Source organism: Prionailurus viverrinus, unplaced genomic scaffold, assembly GCF_022837055.1.
Source record: "Prionailurus viverrinus isolate Anna unplaced genomic scaffold, UM_Priviv_1.0 scaffold_53, whole genome shotgun sequence".
Taxonomy (NCBI): Eukaryota; Metazoa; Chordata; class Mammalia; order Carnivora; family Felidae; genus Prionailurus; species Prionailurus viverrinus.
The window spans coordinates 1634368-1647588 of NW_025927616.1; the positions used below are offsets into that span (position 1 = coordinate 1634368).

Genomic DNA, 13221 nt, shown 5'->3' on the forward strand with positions numbered 1-13221 from the left:
TTAGCTTCAGGCAAGCGCAGCAGGGAACCCTTGTCACTAAGGTGGGGACGAGGGCTAGACGCGGAGAGAAGGAATTCTAGCCCGCCGCACTTCAACCTTCAACAGACACACAGGACACCACCGTTCTGGTCTCTGGGACGCACTGGATAAACTGAGCTTCAAGACGTGCTCGTGAAGAAAAGCCATGCAAACTCCCAGGGACGCGCTGGAAGGCCCTATCAGTCAGGTTATCTGATAAACACCAATCTTTCCACTCTACTGAAAGCACGGCCACAAAAGCAATTCCTGCATTTTTTCCGAAAGTCAGATACACTCATCTTTCAGTCACAGAGAAACCAGAAGATTCTATACATTGAAAAAGGCTCCGTTTCTTTGCGGAACTCACGTAATTGTGCCACTGCCCCGTCTCTGCCGGCACAGAGAGCCCAGAGAAACACACCCAAATTTACGATCAGGCTGATATGGGGCAGATCGGGGGGGGGGGGGGGGGGGGGGGGGTGGGGGGGGGGGGTGGGGTGTGTCTATCCTCGTATTTTTCCCTTTTTAGGTTTCTATCATTAGAGTCAAGTCTGCTTTTTTAAGAGGCAAAAATAAGGCAAATAAGGCCAGAAAGAAAAGGCAAAAAACTGTTTGGTCCCGAGACACATATTTTTTTCTGGAAAAAAAAAAACCCAAAAAACAAAAAACAAAAACCAAAAACAGAAGTCCTTTAAACTGTCTCAGAAATCAAGGGAAAGTCTCATCTATGTTCAAGACCTGTGATACGAATTAGTTACGACAACAAAACACGCCCAGCTAAGAAATGCTGTTTGCTAAGACCACGCCTCGTGGCCCGGGATAAACAAGGTTAACCAGTCTTGTTTCTGGGCACTTTTTCTAAGTTGACTATAATTAAAGTTTCAACTGAGAGAGAAATCAATCTTTTTACTTCACAAATTCAGAACTTCAGGTTTTATTTTGCTCTTTCTTAAACACTAAATGGAATTTCTCTCCGGCTGCTTTTCAGTTTAAAACATAAAAGTTTCTTTCAAAAATTACATTTACAAAATGAAGGATGTCACTGAGACTAATGGGGAAATGTGACTATGTCACATCACATCATGGCTCAATGTTAACTTTCTTGCAAGCGAGAACGGTACTAGGGTTCCGCAGGAGGACAGCCTGCTCCTCAGGGAAAATGCAGAAGGATGAAGGGTTCAGGATGAAGCAAATTTGCAAACTGCTTTCCAGAACTCCAGAGAAACAAGCGTGGATGTGTAAATAGGAGCTCAAAGCCAATGTGGCAAAACTAGGAACTGGGGAGTCTGGACGATGGGCATACGGGTGTTTGCTCTTCTCTCGACTTTTCTGTAGTTTTGAATTCTTCAAAATAAAACCGTTCGGAAGGACCAAAGCGATCTCAAAATTTCAGACAACTGGCTAACAATAAGCATACGGTGGGGTCCAGACAATCACTAGGAAGAACAGAACGTGCTCAGTGGTTTCCAAGAGCAGTAGGATTACAGGTTTTATTTGCTCCTTTGCACACTCAAATCCACCATTTGATTTTTCCTACAACGGAAATGTAGCCGCTAACCACGTGTAAATGTGAACCTTAGAGAACACAGGTACCTGGAGATGACAGGTGACTTGCTGCCATTCACTGTATTCGCTCTTTCCCAAGGTTTTCTTGCTGGTTCTTAAAAATATGGAACATAAGTTATTAAATACCTTATGTGCTCCCAGAGTTACTGTGAAACAAATAACAAAATCCTAGACGCCACTATACATGTTTAGGCAGTAATACAGATAAACAAAAAACTTTTCATTTCAATTCTGAGCTTTAATTAAAATCTGTAAGGATTCTGGGCGCCCGGGGGGCTCAGTCTGCTGAGCCTCTGACTTCAGCTCAGGTCATGATCTATCTCATGGTCCGTGAGTTCAAGCCTCACGTGGGCTCTGGGCTGACAGCTCCGAGCCTAGAGCCTGGCTTCGGATCCTGTGTCTCCCTCTCTCTCTGTCCCCCCCCACCCCCCCCACCCCCCCACCCCCCCGCCGCTTGTGCTCTGTCTCTCTCTCGCTCTCAAAAGCAAACATTAAAAAAATTTTTTTAAAAAGTAAAATCTATAAGGATTCTAATTTGTATAACCTCAGACCTTAAAACAGGAAGGAATGAATAAGCAAGTGTGACCAGCCCCCCTAGGAAAACCGCAGACTGTGAAATGTAAAATACTGTATGTCTGCACGCCAGGGGCTAAAAGTCTAAGGAGCAGGGCTCCCTATCGGATGAGGAGTTCTTCGCTTGGCGGTCTATAGATACGCCTCAGGGAACATGCAAATGAACTATGAACACGTTTGTATAAAAATACAGTCGGCCACCCCTTCTCATTGGGGGTGGGAGGATTCACAGCTCTGGGACCCTAACTTACAGTGGAGCTCTGAAGAATCTGTGCTCTTGGTAACAACATACATATAAATTTTGGCTTATGGAAGAAAGATAAAGTTATTACAGTAAGTGGTTCACAAAACAGAGGATTTTTAAGGAAGGCAATGTCAAAGTGATCTGAGTCCTATCTAGAGGAAAAACAATTCACAGAGTCACAGTCTTAACTACAAGATAGCTACCGAAGTACCGAATAGTCACCATCCAATAATGAGAATATGAGACTATTGTTGGGTTTTTTGGAGAATGGGTTACAATCACAAAAATGGAAATTTTTTAGGATTTCTAAATAGTGCAATTCTAGAGGTCGCTGGTAGTCTCCAAATCAAAACGAGTAGGAATGAACACGGACATTTCTCTGCGGTGATTACTTATGGGTCATTCAAGATAGTAATTCATTGAAATCATCAAATTTATTCATGTTGCTTTATTCCAAATTAGATAAAAAAGCTGAAGAGACAGTCCAGCTCTTTGTCTTTTGGTCAAACACAAGGAAATGACACGTACGACCTGAGAGCCTCACATCCTAGGCACGGACACCGCGCTCGTGCAGTGCCCGCAGTGACAGGTGGTTTATTTGTATTCTGCAAGAAATACTCTCCACCCAAGATTTCTCCACGTCAGAAACTGCACTGAATTCAACAACGCTTTTCAAAGACTTTAACGAGATTTTCCTTTTACCTTACAAATTAGAAGCTTTACTTCCTTATCAGTACCACCCAAATGCATGGTTAAAATGACAATGCTCTCTAGTGGAGAACGTTTTGAGATGGATGCTAGTACTAATAACTACAGGCTCACTTAATCTTTTTTTCTTCAATAATGTTTTTTAAGGTTTATTTTTGAGAGAGAAAGAGACAGAAAGAGAGAAACGGAGCATGAGCAGAGGAGGGGTAGAGAGAGAGGGAGACACAGAACCGGAAGCAGGTTCCAGGCTCTGAGCTGTGAGCACAGAGTCCGACGCGGGGCTTGAACCCACGAACAGTGAGATCGTGACCTGAGCCGAGGTCGGCTGCTTAACCAGCTGAGCCATCCAGGCGCCCCTCACTTAATCCTTACCTTTAAGAATGAATGATTAAAGATACTTCCCTTTCATCTATGTATATTTCCTTGCTTTAGCAAATAACGTCAAATCATTAACAGTAGTACACACGGAATGTGTTAAAAATTATGATTTTCAAAGAAAGAATCACCAGAAAAAATCTTCAGGTTTTAACGGATCTCCCAATATCACAGAAGCAGAGGAAAAACAAGTCATTGCTTCTGAGCGTGAACGAAACACTTTTAACATTTTCGTGGCCAAGCAGGTACTTGGTCCAAACGTGGGTAAAGGGGAATTTTTAATTGAGGGGCGTTAGTATTTTGAGAAGGTTCTCAAAGGTTGAAATAGATCTCCTAAACTTACCGGGTGTACTTGTCGACGGGGCCTTAGAAGTGACGGGCTCGGAATCTTCCTAAACATACAGAAACTCGTATTAACCACACCACATCTGCTAGAGTAACCCGGGGCACAGACTCAGTGCCGCACTCTCCTCCGCCTCCAGTCCTTCTGGTGCGCTGCCCGCCGTGTCTTTGGTCAGCCTCCTGCCCCTTCCGTTCCAGCACAGACTGTCCTCCTCTGCCCCAACTCCCCTCCCCGGGTCCTGTCCTCGAGCACCCTCCCTGAGCGGCACCAGCCACCGAGACGGAGCCAGATGTCACAGACGGGTCGGGGTAATGGCACGGAATACCAAACTCGGGGGGGCGGCGGGGGAGAACACCTGTACTGCTCAGACACCGGGGCCCCGGGCAGATAAAGCCTGGCTGACATGGGGAGGGAGGAGGGGGCACAGCCCAGAACCATGGGGGAAACAGTTCAAAACCAGGATTCAGTCTAATTCCTTCGTTTTCAACAGCAGGTAACTGAGACCCTAAGAGATTTTAAAGCTCAAGTGAAAGATCATTCTCTCACCTAAGGTACAGCACTTACTCTACAGGTTAGAATTCAGTCCTTTCCCCACAAACTCAACCCATCTTACATTTATACGTGAGGCTCCAAACAAGCCATCTGTTGTCCGTGAAGGACCGAAAGAAGCAGTGACAGATTCCAACTACTCTCCAACACCGTCTCCCGAAGGAGCTCCGCTGGCTCCCGTGCCCCAGCCAGGCAGACTCTCCATGAACTCACGTGTTTGTCCTCTTTCTGTTCGGTGTCTATCGTTGATCCCTTTTCAGCAATTCTTCTCCTAGAAAGAGGGTAAGTCAGACTGTTAAAAAATTCATCTAACTCTTAGCAGAACAGCTACTTCTCTAGAGGGGAAGAACTGTGCCCGGCTCAATTACAGCTGAATGAAACGAACACGACCCTCTCAATCGTGACCACATTCACGTAACTCCCCGCTTACCTCCTGGCCAGCAGGGCGCTCATCTCCTCCATCAGCCCGCTGCCCCCTAACGGGAGGGGTCCGTTCCCGCGACCCGTGTCTGATTTGGACAAGGCCGGGTTCGCGCCGATGGTGCTCCCTCCACTCGGGAAAGAGGCATCCTCCACCTTAATGAGAACAGACACACGGTGAGCCCCTACGTTAGACGACCTGAGCGTTACATTCAAAACAGAAGGAAGACTTAATTTCAATACAAACATCTAAGTATTACTTGTAAAATCTTTTTAAGAACCTATGGAGTGAATGGCGGGGATTTACATAAATCGGTGGAAGTTTCATCAAAGTTAACGTCAACAGTAATGGGATAAAACGGGATAGGAAATAACGGGATAAGACATGTCTCCCTGTTCGATACACTGACAAGGACATACACTTTGGGAGGGGGAAAAAAAAAGGGTAACCTGCCCCAGAATGCATAATACAATGAGGAAACCTATCAGGGAAACCAAACTGAAGGATGAGCCACAAAATCAGTGCTTTGCAGACGTCAGCAACGTCAACGTCGTGTAAGAAACACTGAGGGGCTGGGGCGCCTGGGTGGTGCAGTCGGTTAAGCGTCCGACTTCAGCCAGGTCACGATCTCGCGGTCCGCGAGTTCGAGCCCCGCGTCAGGCTCTGGGCGGATGGCTCGGAGCCTGGAGCCTGTTTCCGATTCTGTGTCTCCCTCTCTCTCTGCCCCTCCCCCGTTCATGCTCTGTCTCTCTCTGTCCCAAAAATAAATAAAAAACGTTGAAAAAAAAAATTAAAAAAAAAAAAAAAGAAACACTGAGGGGCTGACACAGATTACAGCATACTCGGGACATCAGGACGAGATGGACTCCAGGATCTTGGGCTAGAAAAGCGGCGGAAAAGACATCACTGACCCCAGATGCAATCTGAGTAGGTCTGTAGATTGTTAACAGCCCATCGATCCAGCTTCCTGACTCTGATCATTCTACAGTGGACACACAGGTGCATGTCCCTGTCCCTACAAAGCAGGATTTACGGACACTGTGGAGTGGTGTGTCTGACAAAAGGGGAGAGTATTGTGTTCCCCCAGAAGGAAACACAAACACACGGGAAAATCAAAGCAGATACTGTAAGCGGTGAGTCTGGGCAATGGGTTCACAGAAACTGCACTCTCTCAACTGTTCTGAAGTATAAATTATCTCAAATTTTTCAGTCAATGAAGTTCGTGAAAGTAGAATACGGTGAACTCGGTACTTGAGTCGCTGAGAAAGGACAGGACACACACACACAGAAAAGGGGACACTCGGAAACGCATTTACCCGGGACACTTTCCTCAGTTTTGCTCCGGCAATCGCAGCGGCAAGTCCAGTCAACGGGCGATTGTCTTCAGACACTGATCCCGCAAAAAATCCAGATGCGGGGAGTGGGGGCGCGGGAGGGGGCGGAGGAGGGGGGGGGACCTGGTTGGGAAGGGGGGGCGGGGGCGGTGGGGGCGGCGGCCCCGCTGCGGGGAGCGGAGGGGGGGGCGGCGGCCCCGGGTGGGGGGGCGGTGCTGCGGCGGCCGGGGCGGGGCCGGGTGGGAGCGGCGGTGGGGGCGGAGGTGCGGGTGGTCCCAAGACACCGCCTGCAGGAGAGAGACGTTAGACAGCCGGTCAACGGGGCGCCGCGCGGTACCCTCTTTGGGAAGCGGTGCAGGACGCCACCGCCTCCGACTCTCACTACTGTTCGTGAGCTCCGCTTAGCACAATGTTAAAGTCTGGATCGGGGTGAAAAAGATACTGAATTGTAAAGCCAAAATAGAGGACTTCTTACTTTCGATTTTTGGGTGTTCCCGGGATTTGGTAAATAAAATAAGTGCTCGCAAAATCTGTGCCTGGGGCAGCGTCCCCGAAAACAAGCTAGTGTATGTGAGGGCGGTTAGTAAGGCCTGAAGAAACAGACCCAAAGTCGTCTGCGTGCACCCCCAAAGGCTGAGACGGTAAGTCTGCAGTGGTGGAGACACTGCCTGTGCCGACTGAGACCATGAGAGGGCGTGGGTCCCCATTCCAGTATCTTACGCATGTCCCACACTTAAATCCAGTGTGCACAGAATCACCGAAATGAAGGAATCTACTAGAACAAAGCGCAACCTCAAAACAACCAGAAGTAATTAAAGGATCCGGAATTGGAAGTAGAGAGGTTTTTTTAGTCTAGAAGACAGGGGAAGAGAGAAACGTCTCCACGTCTAGTAAAACCACAGAGAGAGTGAACACGAACTTCTTTCGTATCAGAAGAATGACCTAGTAGGCACTCCCCTCTTGGAGAGTTTCAGGACAAATAAAATGCTGTTTGCACAATGGGTAGGGATTTTCTGCAGCTGCTAACTGAGCCCTGACTGAGCGGTTCACACAAGCTGAGAACACCAACGGCTCCTAGAAGAGCACAGAGCAGGGGACGCCTCTCCTCCCGGGCAGTGGGCCCCGAGGGCGGGGTGGGGGGGGGGGTGGCTGTCAGGTCAGGCTCACTGTGCCTCTCTGTCCAGCACTGTGGTCACATGTTACGCATCTGCACATACTAGAATTCTGGCTCAGTGTTTAAGCCAACTTGATAAGTCAACGAGAAAAAATATGTACACAGCAGTAACAAGTCTTATTACTTAAGAACCAAGATTTTTTGAAGGAGGTGTTTAATTTAAATCCAGACTGTAACACTGTTTCTTTATAAATACAAATCTGTCCTATTCCTTCCTTTACTTCCTGCTAAATCCTCTTTTTGAAAAAAAGAGTTGCTAAGCATCGTCTTTACTTCCAGAACCAGGTCCTCCTCTACTTACAAATAATCCACCCTCAGAAGGTCACATCCGCCCTCCCCCGTGACCATGACAGCACAGCTAGGCAAGGGGAGGGGCGGGAGGGATAACGGGACAGGATGCGTATTCCCTTCCAACCACCCCTTCAGCCCACCACTGCCTGTCACTCGGGAGCACGGAATCCACTGGGGCATAAAGCAAGCCTGCCATTCTTCCCACCCCTTGTGCAAAGTCAGGCTGCCCCACAGGATTCAGGGTGCACCTACCCCCTCGAGTCCAATGTGGGAAGCCCAAATGAGACAGGGCCCACGACCGGAACTGTGCCAGAGCAGACTCTAGGATGATACGCTTAATGACTACAGCTGGGCACCAAGTCTATCCTCCAAATTTCCCACAAATTAAAGGGACACAAGGGAGATCACATATTCACTGTGCAGACAAACGTGTAAGTAACGTCTTCCTAGTGAAATTGAAAAGATCTGTGTCGTGGGGGCCACCAGATACCGGACCCCCCCCGCCCCCCATGATCCTGTGGGAGACACCAAAGTCCCAATCGCTGTGGGAATTCCTCATATGGATCCTCCGAATGCAACCGATCCAGCAGAAGACCACCTCACTTGTCGGCCACTTGTTCAAACTACAGACAGCGTGGCACGGTGACGGGAGGCCGTCCGCCTGGAGACACCACCCTCCCCGTCCTTCCAGGCAGTGACGGCCGCTGGCGCGCCACCTTTCGAGGGACGAGTCGTTAGCAGCAACGACGGAAGCCTTACCCTGTTGGGCTGGAGTCTCGGCCGGCTGAGAGGCTGCCTGCGAGCCTGGCTCAGAAGCAGAGGAGTCCCCCAGCACAGAGTTTAGAGGAGTCTCCGCAGGGGCAGGCGCAGGGGCAGCTGCAGAGGGAGAAGGGAGAACACTAGGCTTGGAGGAGGGAGTTGAGGCAATGGGGGTGCTTGGAGGAGGAGAGGCTTGAGATCCACAGTGTGAGCGCGGTGCGAGGGAAGGCGGCGGCGGCGGCGGCGCTGCTGGCCCTGAGGTAGGCGGCGGAGACACCGGACACGTGACAGAGTCAAGCGGCCCGTTGGGTGCTGTTGGTGACGGAGGCAGTGGGGGCACAGGAGAAGAAACACAGACAGGGAGGACAGGCCTCGGACCGGTCGCTTTGCCAGGGGGGCTGCTAATCATGACCGGAGGAGATGGAGGGAGGGGCGACACAGTGCAAGTAGACCAGGCACAGGGCTTCGCGGCTGGAGGCTGAGAAGAGGGTGTGTTCACGGGAGAAGAAGGCCGAGAGTTTTTGTTCAGAGGACGAGGAACCGTAGCGTAATGGGGAAGAACGGGGTGGAAGGCTGAGCCTACAGATGCTGCAAAACGTGTCGCCGAGTGCCGAAGAGGTGGTGTGGGGGGCGTGCAAGTAGGTGGCAAAGCGGTCACCACAGCATAGTCAGGACTGGCGTCTGACCCTGGAGCTGCGATGACTTTAGCATAGGATGGAGGAGGTGCCGCAGGAGGCTGGCAGCCGGCATACTCGGGCAGCGGCGCGCTATACGGGGAGCTGTCGGAGGGCGGAGCTGCGGGAAGGTGGGGAGCGGCAGCAGAGACGGGATAAAAAAGGAGAGAGAAAAAGGGAGCTAGTGAAGCCACAAAACCAGCACTCGGACACAGTGCACACACGCAGACCGCGGTTAGTCCCCGAGAACGCGCTCACTCGTCCATGCATCCTGAGACCCAGGGGAGGAGGACACGGGCTCGCTTTCCGTCTGGCGAGCGTACTGACACACGACCTTGCTTACTTAGCTCATCTTTGGCAAGAAGAAGATTCTATCTCAAGTCTCATTATTCAGTCCACTAAAAGGACATCCAAGTTACGTGAGTGGCACCACAAACAGAAGAGTAAGTCTGCTTGTTGTTTTACGAACAAATAGCGAAACTGGCAAAAAGTTTTACAAAGGGCTAAGGGCCCCCCTGTTCGTGCTTATTTGTGGATAAGTTTTGTTTCTTTGGTTGGCTACAACCCCAGAAAATAACGAGGCAGTTAAGAACAAGTAAATTAGCTCAAACGACAACCCATCAACCACACTGAGACCTTGGATACAGGCCACATGGAATAGGAAAATAATTCTGAGATCCTATGACAGTAAATGTCAATTTTAGTGAACGTCTCCAACTGTGCTTTTTAACGCTTACATCTTTCGATAAATTCCATCCGATTTAGAAATTTTCACTAATTTTTTGCAGTACTAGAATACACGGAAGCCAGTCAGTTTTAGAGAGGGTACTTTTCGCCTACTATTCTGAATTCCTCCTTCAAGCACTTTAGAGCACAAACAAAGTTCTTGAACAGGACAGGAGTCAGGACAATTTAAGCAACCTCAAGGGGGGGTGGGGGGGGGCGTGTTCTAAGTTCATCCAAAGTAAACACTTCCCACAAAAACACACTTGCACTTTACAGCCAATTTACAGGGAGTGAGAAGACTTGGAAAACCGGGCCGCACGTTTCCGACTTTCTCAAGCCCCCGGCGCTAAGTGCAGTAACACCGCGAGGGGGAAGGAGGGGCAGAGCAACAAGTGCGGCCTGCTTCTCCGTGTCCCACTTGCCGCCCGCCCCCCACGGCCCCCACGCCCCCCACGCCCCCCACGTCCCCCCCCCCTCCCCCCCCCCCCCCCCCCCCCCCCGCTCCTGCCCGCACATGCACCCGCACGGAGCACGGCGCGCGCTTCTTACCGGCGGCCGACAGCCGGCGCTCCCGCTCGCGCTCCCACTCCAGCTGCTCCTGCCGCTCCAGCTGCTCCTGCCGCTCGCGCTGCTCCCGCTCCCGCTCCCGCTCGCGCTCGCGCTCCCGCTGCTCCTGCCGCTCGCGCTGCTCCCGCTCGCGCTGCTCCCGCTGCTCCCTCTCGCGGTCGAGCCGCTCCAGCCGCTCGCGCTCCAGCCGGTCCTGCCGCTCGCGCTCCCGCTCCAGCCGCTCGCGCTCCAGCTGCTCCTGCTCCAGCCGCTCCCGCTCCGCGCGCTCCACGCGCTCGCGCTCCACGCGCTCCCGCTCCAGCTCCTTCTGCCGCTGCTGTTCTTGCAGCTGCCTGGAATTCCGAGACCAAAGCCATCAGAGCCGCGCGGCGACGGCCGCCGTCCTCAGAAGCCTACTCGCGACGAGCCCGCGTGCGCCTCCCTTCCGATGCACAGGCGAAGCGAGCGGAGCCTGCCGTCCACGGCGGCCCGCACCACTTCCCAGCCTCACGGAGATGAGAGTAACTTGGCAGGGTCACTAGTAGCACACGACACTAACGGCTCATTTTAGTGTGCGCTGTTCATGAGGGAAGTGCCACAAATAAATGAATTTTCCAAGTAACTGAGCGTACCACCGTAGTGACCAAGCACTCTTTCGAATGTTCACGATACAAGTTAATACGTCATCATTTTAGAAATACAACGGCCGGCGAGCCGCGACAACAGCTCCGCCAAAGTTTGCTCCATTTATTTTCAAGCCGTTTCCCTACTGCTTCTGAAGGATCGCTACCGGCAGATTTGCTAGGAGAAAAGGTACACACATCTTAAGATTCTGGATACATGGCTCCAAACTGTTCAGGATTAGTGGCTGGGCTTCCCAGCAGCCCAAGGATAGAGAGAACTTCCTTTCACCACTGGGGTCTTTCACTGCTGCTAATGCACGTGCTGTCAGTCACGTGACAGCTGGCCTCCTGGCCCCTGCAGCCTACTGGGACGCAGCTGCCTGTGTCCTTTGATGGCTTTTCTCCCGGACAGTTAACATTCCATCCTCATTTGTAGAGCTCTTTTCTCTATTAAAGCTAACAACCCATCGTCACAGATGTTGGTCGTATGTATTTTGAACTTTTATTACGGCTTTTTAACTGCCTTTGATTTTTAAAGTGTCATTTAAAACTGTAATATGTTACATTTGTTAAAGTTGTCATACGGCTTTTAACTTTTACATGGAGAGTCTAGTGGTGGGATTCCTTCATGTGCTCTGCCTCTGACATCCCTCTTAGCCCCTTCCCACAAGATTACGGAATGACATGTTTTTACAACAAAATCCTTAGCTCATATGAAATTCATCTCGGGTTTGGGCACGCAGTAGTGAGCCACATCACTGTACCTTTACTGGCAGAAGATGCCACCTTTCTGTGTGTTGCCTGTTTCTGAAATTCCACAACATTTGGTTCGTGGATGTTTGTCTAGAGTGGCACCAGCATGCCTGGACGTCTGAAAGAAATTAGTAGGGTGCATCCATCCTTATTCCTCATCCTTTTGAGTTTTTCTAGAGGATTCTCAGATACTTCGCTTTCTCTGGCTAAGTTTTAGAATCCCTTTGTTAAATCTACCCCTTCTGCCAAGACCTATCCTTCTCAGTCCTAGTAACACTTCCTGAACTTTGAAGATCGATGGAAAACATTCATGTCTTTTAACCTCCTCGTCTAAGAATGTATGGAAGGTCTCAGTATTTATGCAATTAAATTAAAAATCCCCTTCTTTCATGCTAGGACTTCAAATGCTGGCTGTGGAATCGCTGTGATTATATTAAAACCTACAGAGGCCCAATGTATGTGGCTGTGAAACAGGCAGCTTGCTTTTAACTTCCATACATACATATAACAGAGCAAGGAAAGGTCTCCAAGTACCCACCTGGACCCAAACAACAGTCTTGCCATAAAAGTTAACTTTCTCCAAATAAAAATACTCGGCCCCATCTTCTACATAATAATCTCATAGCACCGTGGGTAAGATTAAATGAAGTAATGCCTTGAAAGCTCTTTAAAAAGTACCTGAAAGCATATGAACGCTCAATAAATGTGAGCTATAATAATAATTGTTTGGAAATTTCAAATTAGGACTTTCCTTGGACTGGCTGATAGCCTGGCTGGGTTCCAATCAGAGGCAGAACTAACTGACAGAGGGTGTATGTATGCTAATCTTTGTTCCTCCCAGCACTAGCAATAAACCACTAAGATTCTTCCAGAAATCTCTCCCCGTTTCCTAAACTGACTATAAAAAAGGAAAGAGCCCACTTGACAAGTGAACCAATCCCACTTCTGTCGGAAGAACCCGAAGCCTCCCTCGGGACAGGTCACCGGACTTGACAATATTGCAGGAGACGGGGTGCCTGGGGGGCTCAGTCGGCTGACAGCTCAGAACCTGGAGCTGCTTCAGACTCTGTGTCCCCCTCTTTCTCTGTCCCTCCCCCACTCACGCGCTGTCTCTCAAAAATAAATAAATGCTAAAAAAATATTTTTTAAAAAAGAATATTGCAAGAGAGAAGCAGAAGAAACCTACGGCAGTGCTCAGGACAGGCAGTGGTGGAGACACTGGCTGGAACATAATAAATCAGAGTTTTAGGGCACAGTACTGACTTTGTTATGCTGCTGGACAACCGCTAACTGCCAAAGTTACGGAGGGTAGCGGTATCGCTGCAGGGGTGAGGGCAAGAAATTCGGTGTACTCACAAGGATGTTTTCAATAATAAACTGGGTAGACAGAGTCGGTTCTTTTTGTAATACCTTCTAATAAATAAACTTGGCTGGGACGTACCATTAAACTTAAAACACGGTCTGTGTCAAAAAATAAGGGCATACGCTATAATGGAATCGTCTAAACAACCTATTGGTCCAAAAGGCGAAGAGACGCCCACGTT

General features: G+C 49.7%; 1 protein-coding gene across 8 annotated transcripts in view; it reads right to left on the reverse strand.

The window, feature by feature from the left end:
* ENAH (ENAH actin regulator) overlaps nt 1-13221 on the reverse strand; it is a 137425-nt gene that overhangs the window by 11628 nt on the left and 112576 nt on the right. For 6 of the 8 annotated variants that reach the window (XM_047848117.1, XM_047848121.1, XM_047848116.1 and 3 more), the window contains 7 exons: nt 10305-10654; nt 8356-8472; nt 6114-6418; nt 4807-4952; nt 4590-4647; nt 3828-3876; nt 1612-1678 (listed from right to left, as the gene is read on the reverse strand). In XM_047848117.1, the coding sequence (XP_047704073.1) occupies nt 1612-1678; nt 3828-3876; nt 4590-4647; nt 4807-4952; nt 6114-6418; nt 8356-8472; nt 10305-10654 (1092 nt within the window). The remainder of the gene's footprint in view (nt 1-1611; nt 1679-3827; nt 3877-4589; nt 4648-4806; nt 4953-6113; nt 6419-8355; nt 8473-10304; nt 10655-13221) is intronic. The other 2 variants (XM_047848122.1, XM_047848120.1) reach the window with 1 other exon arrangement.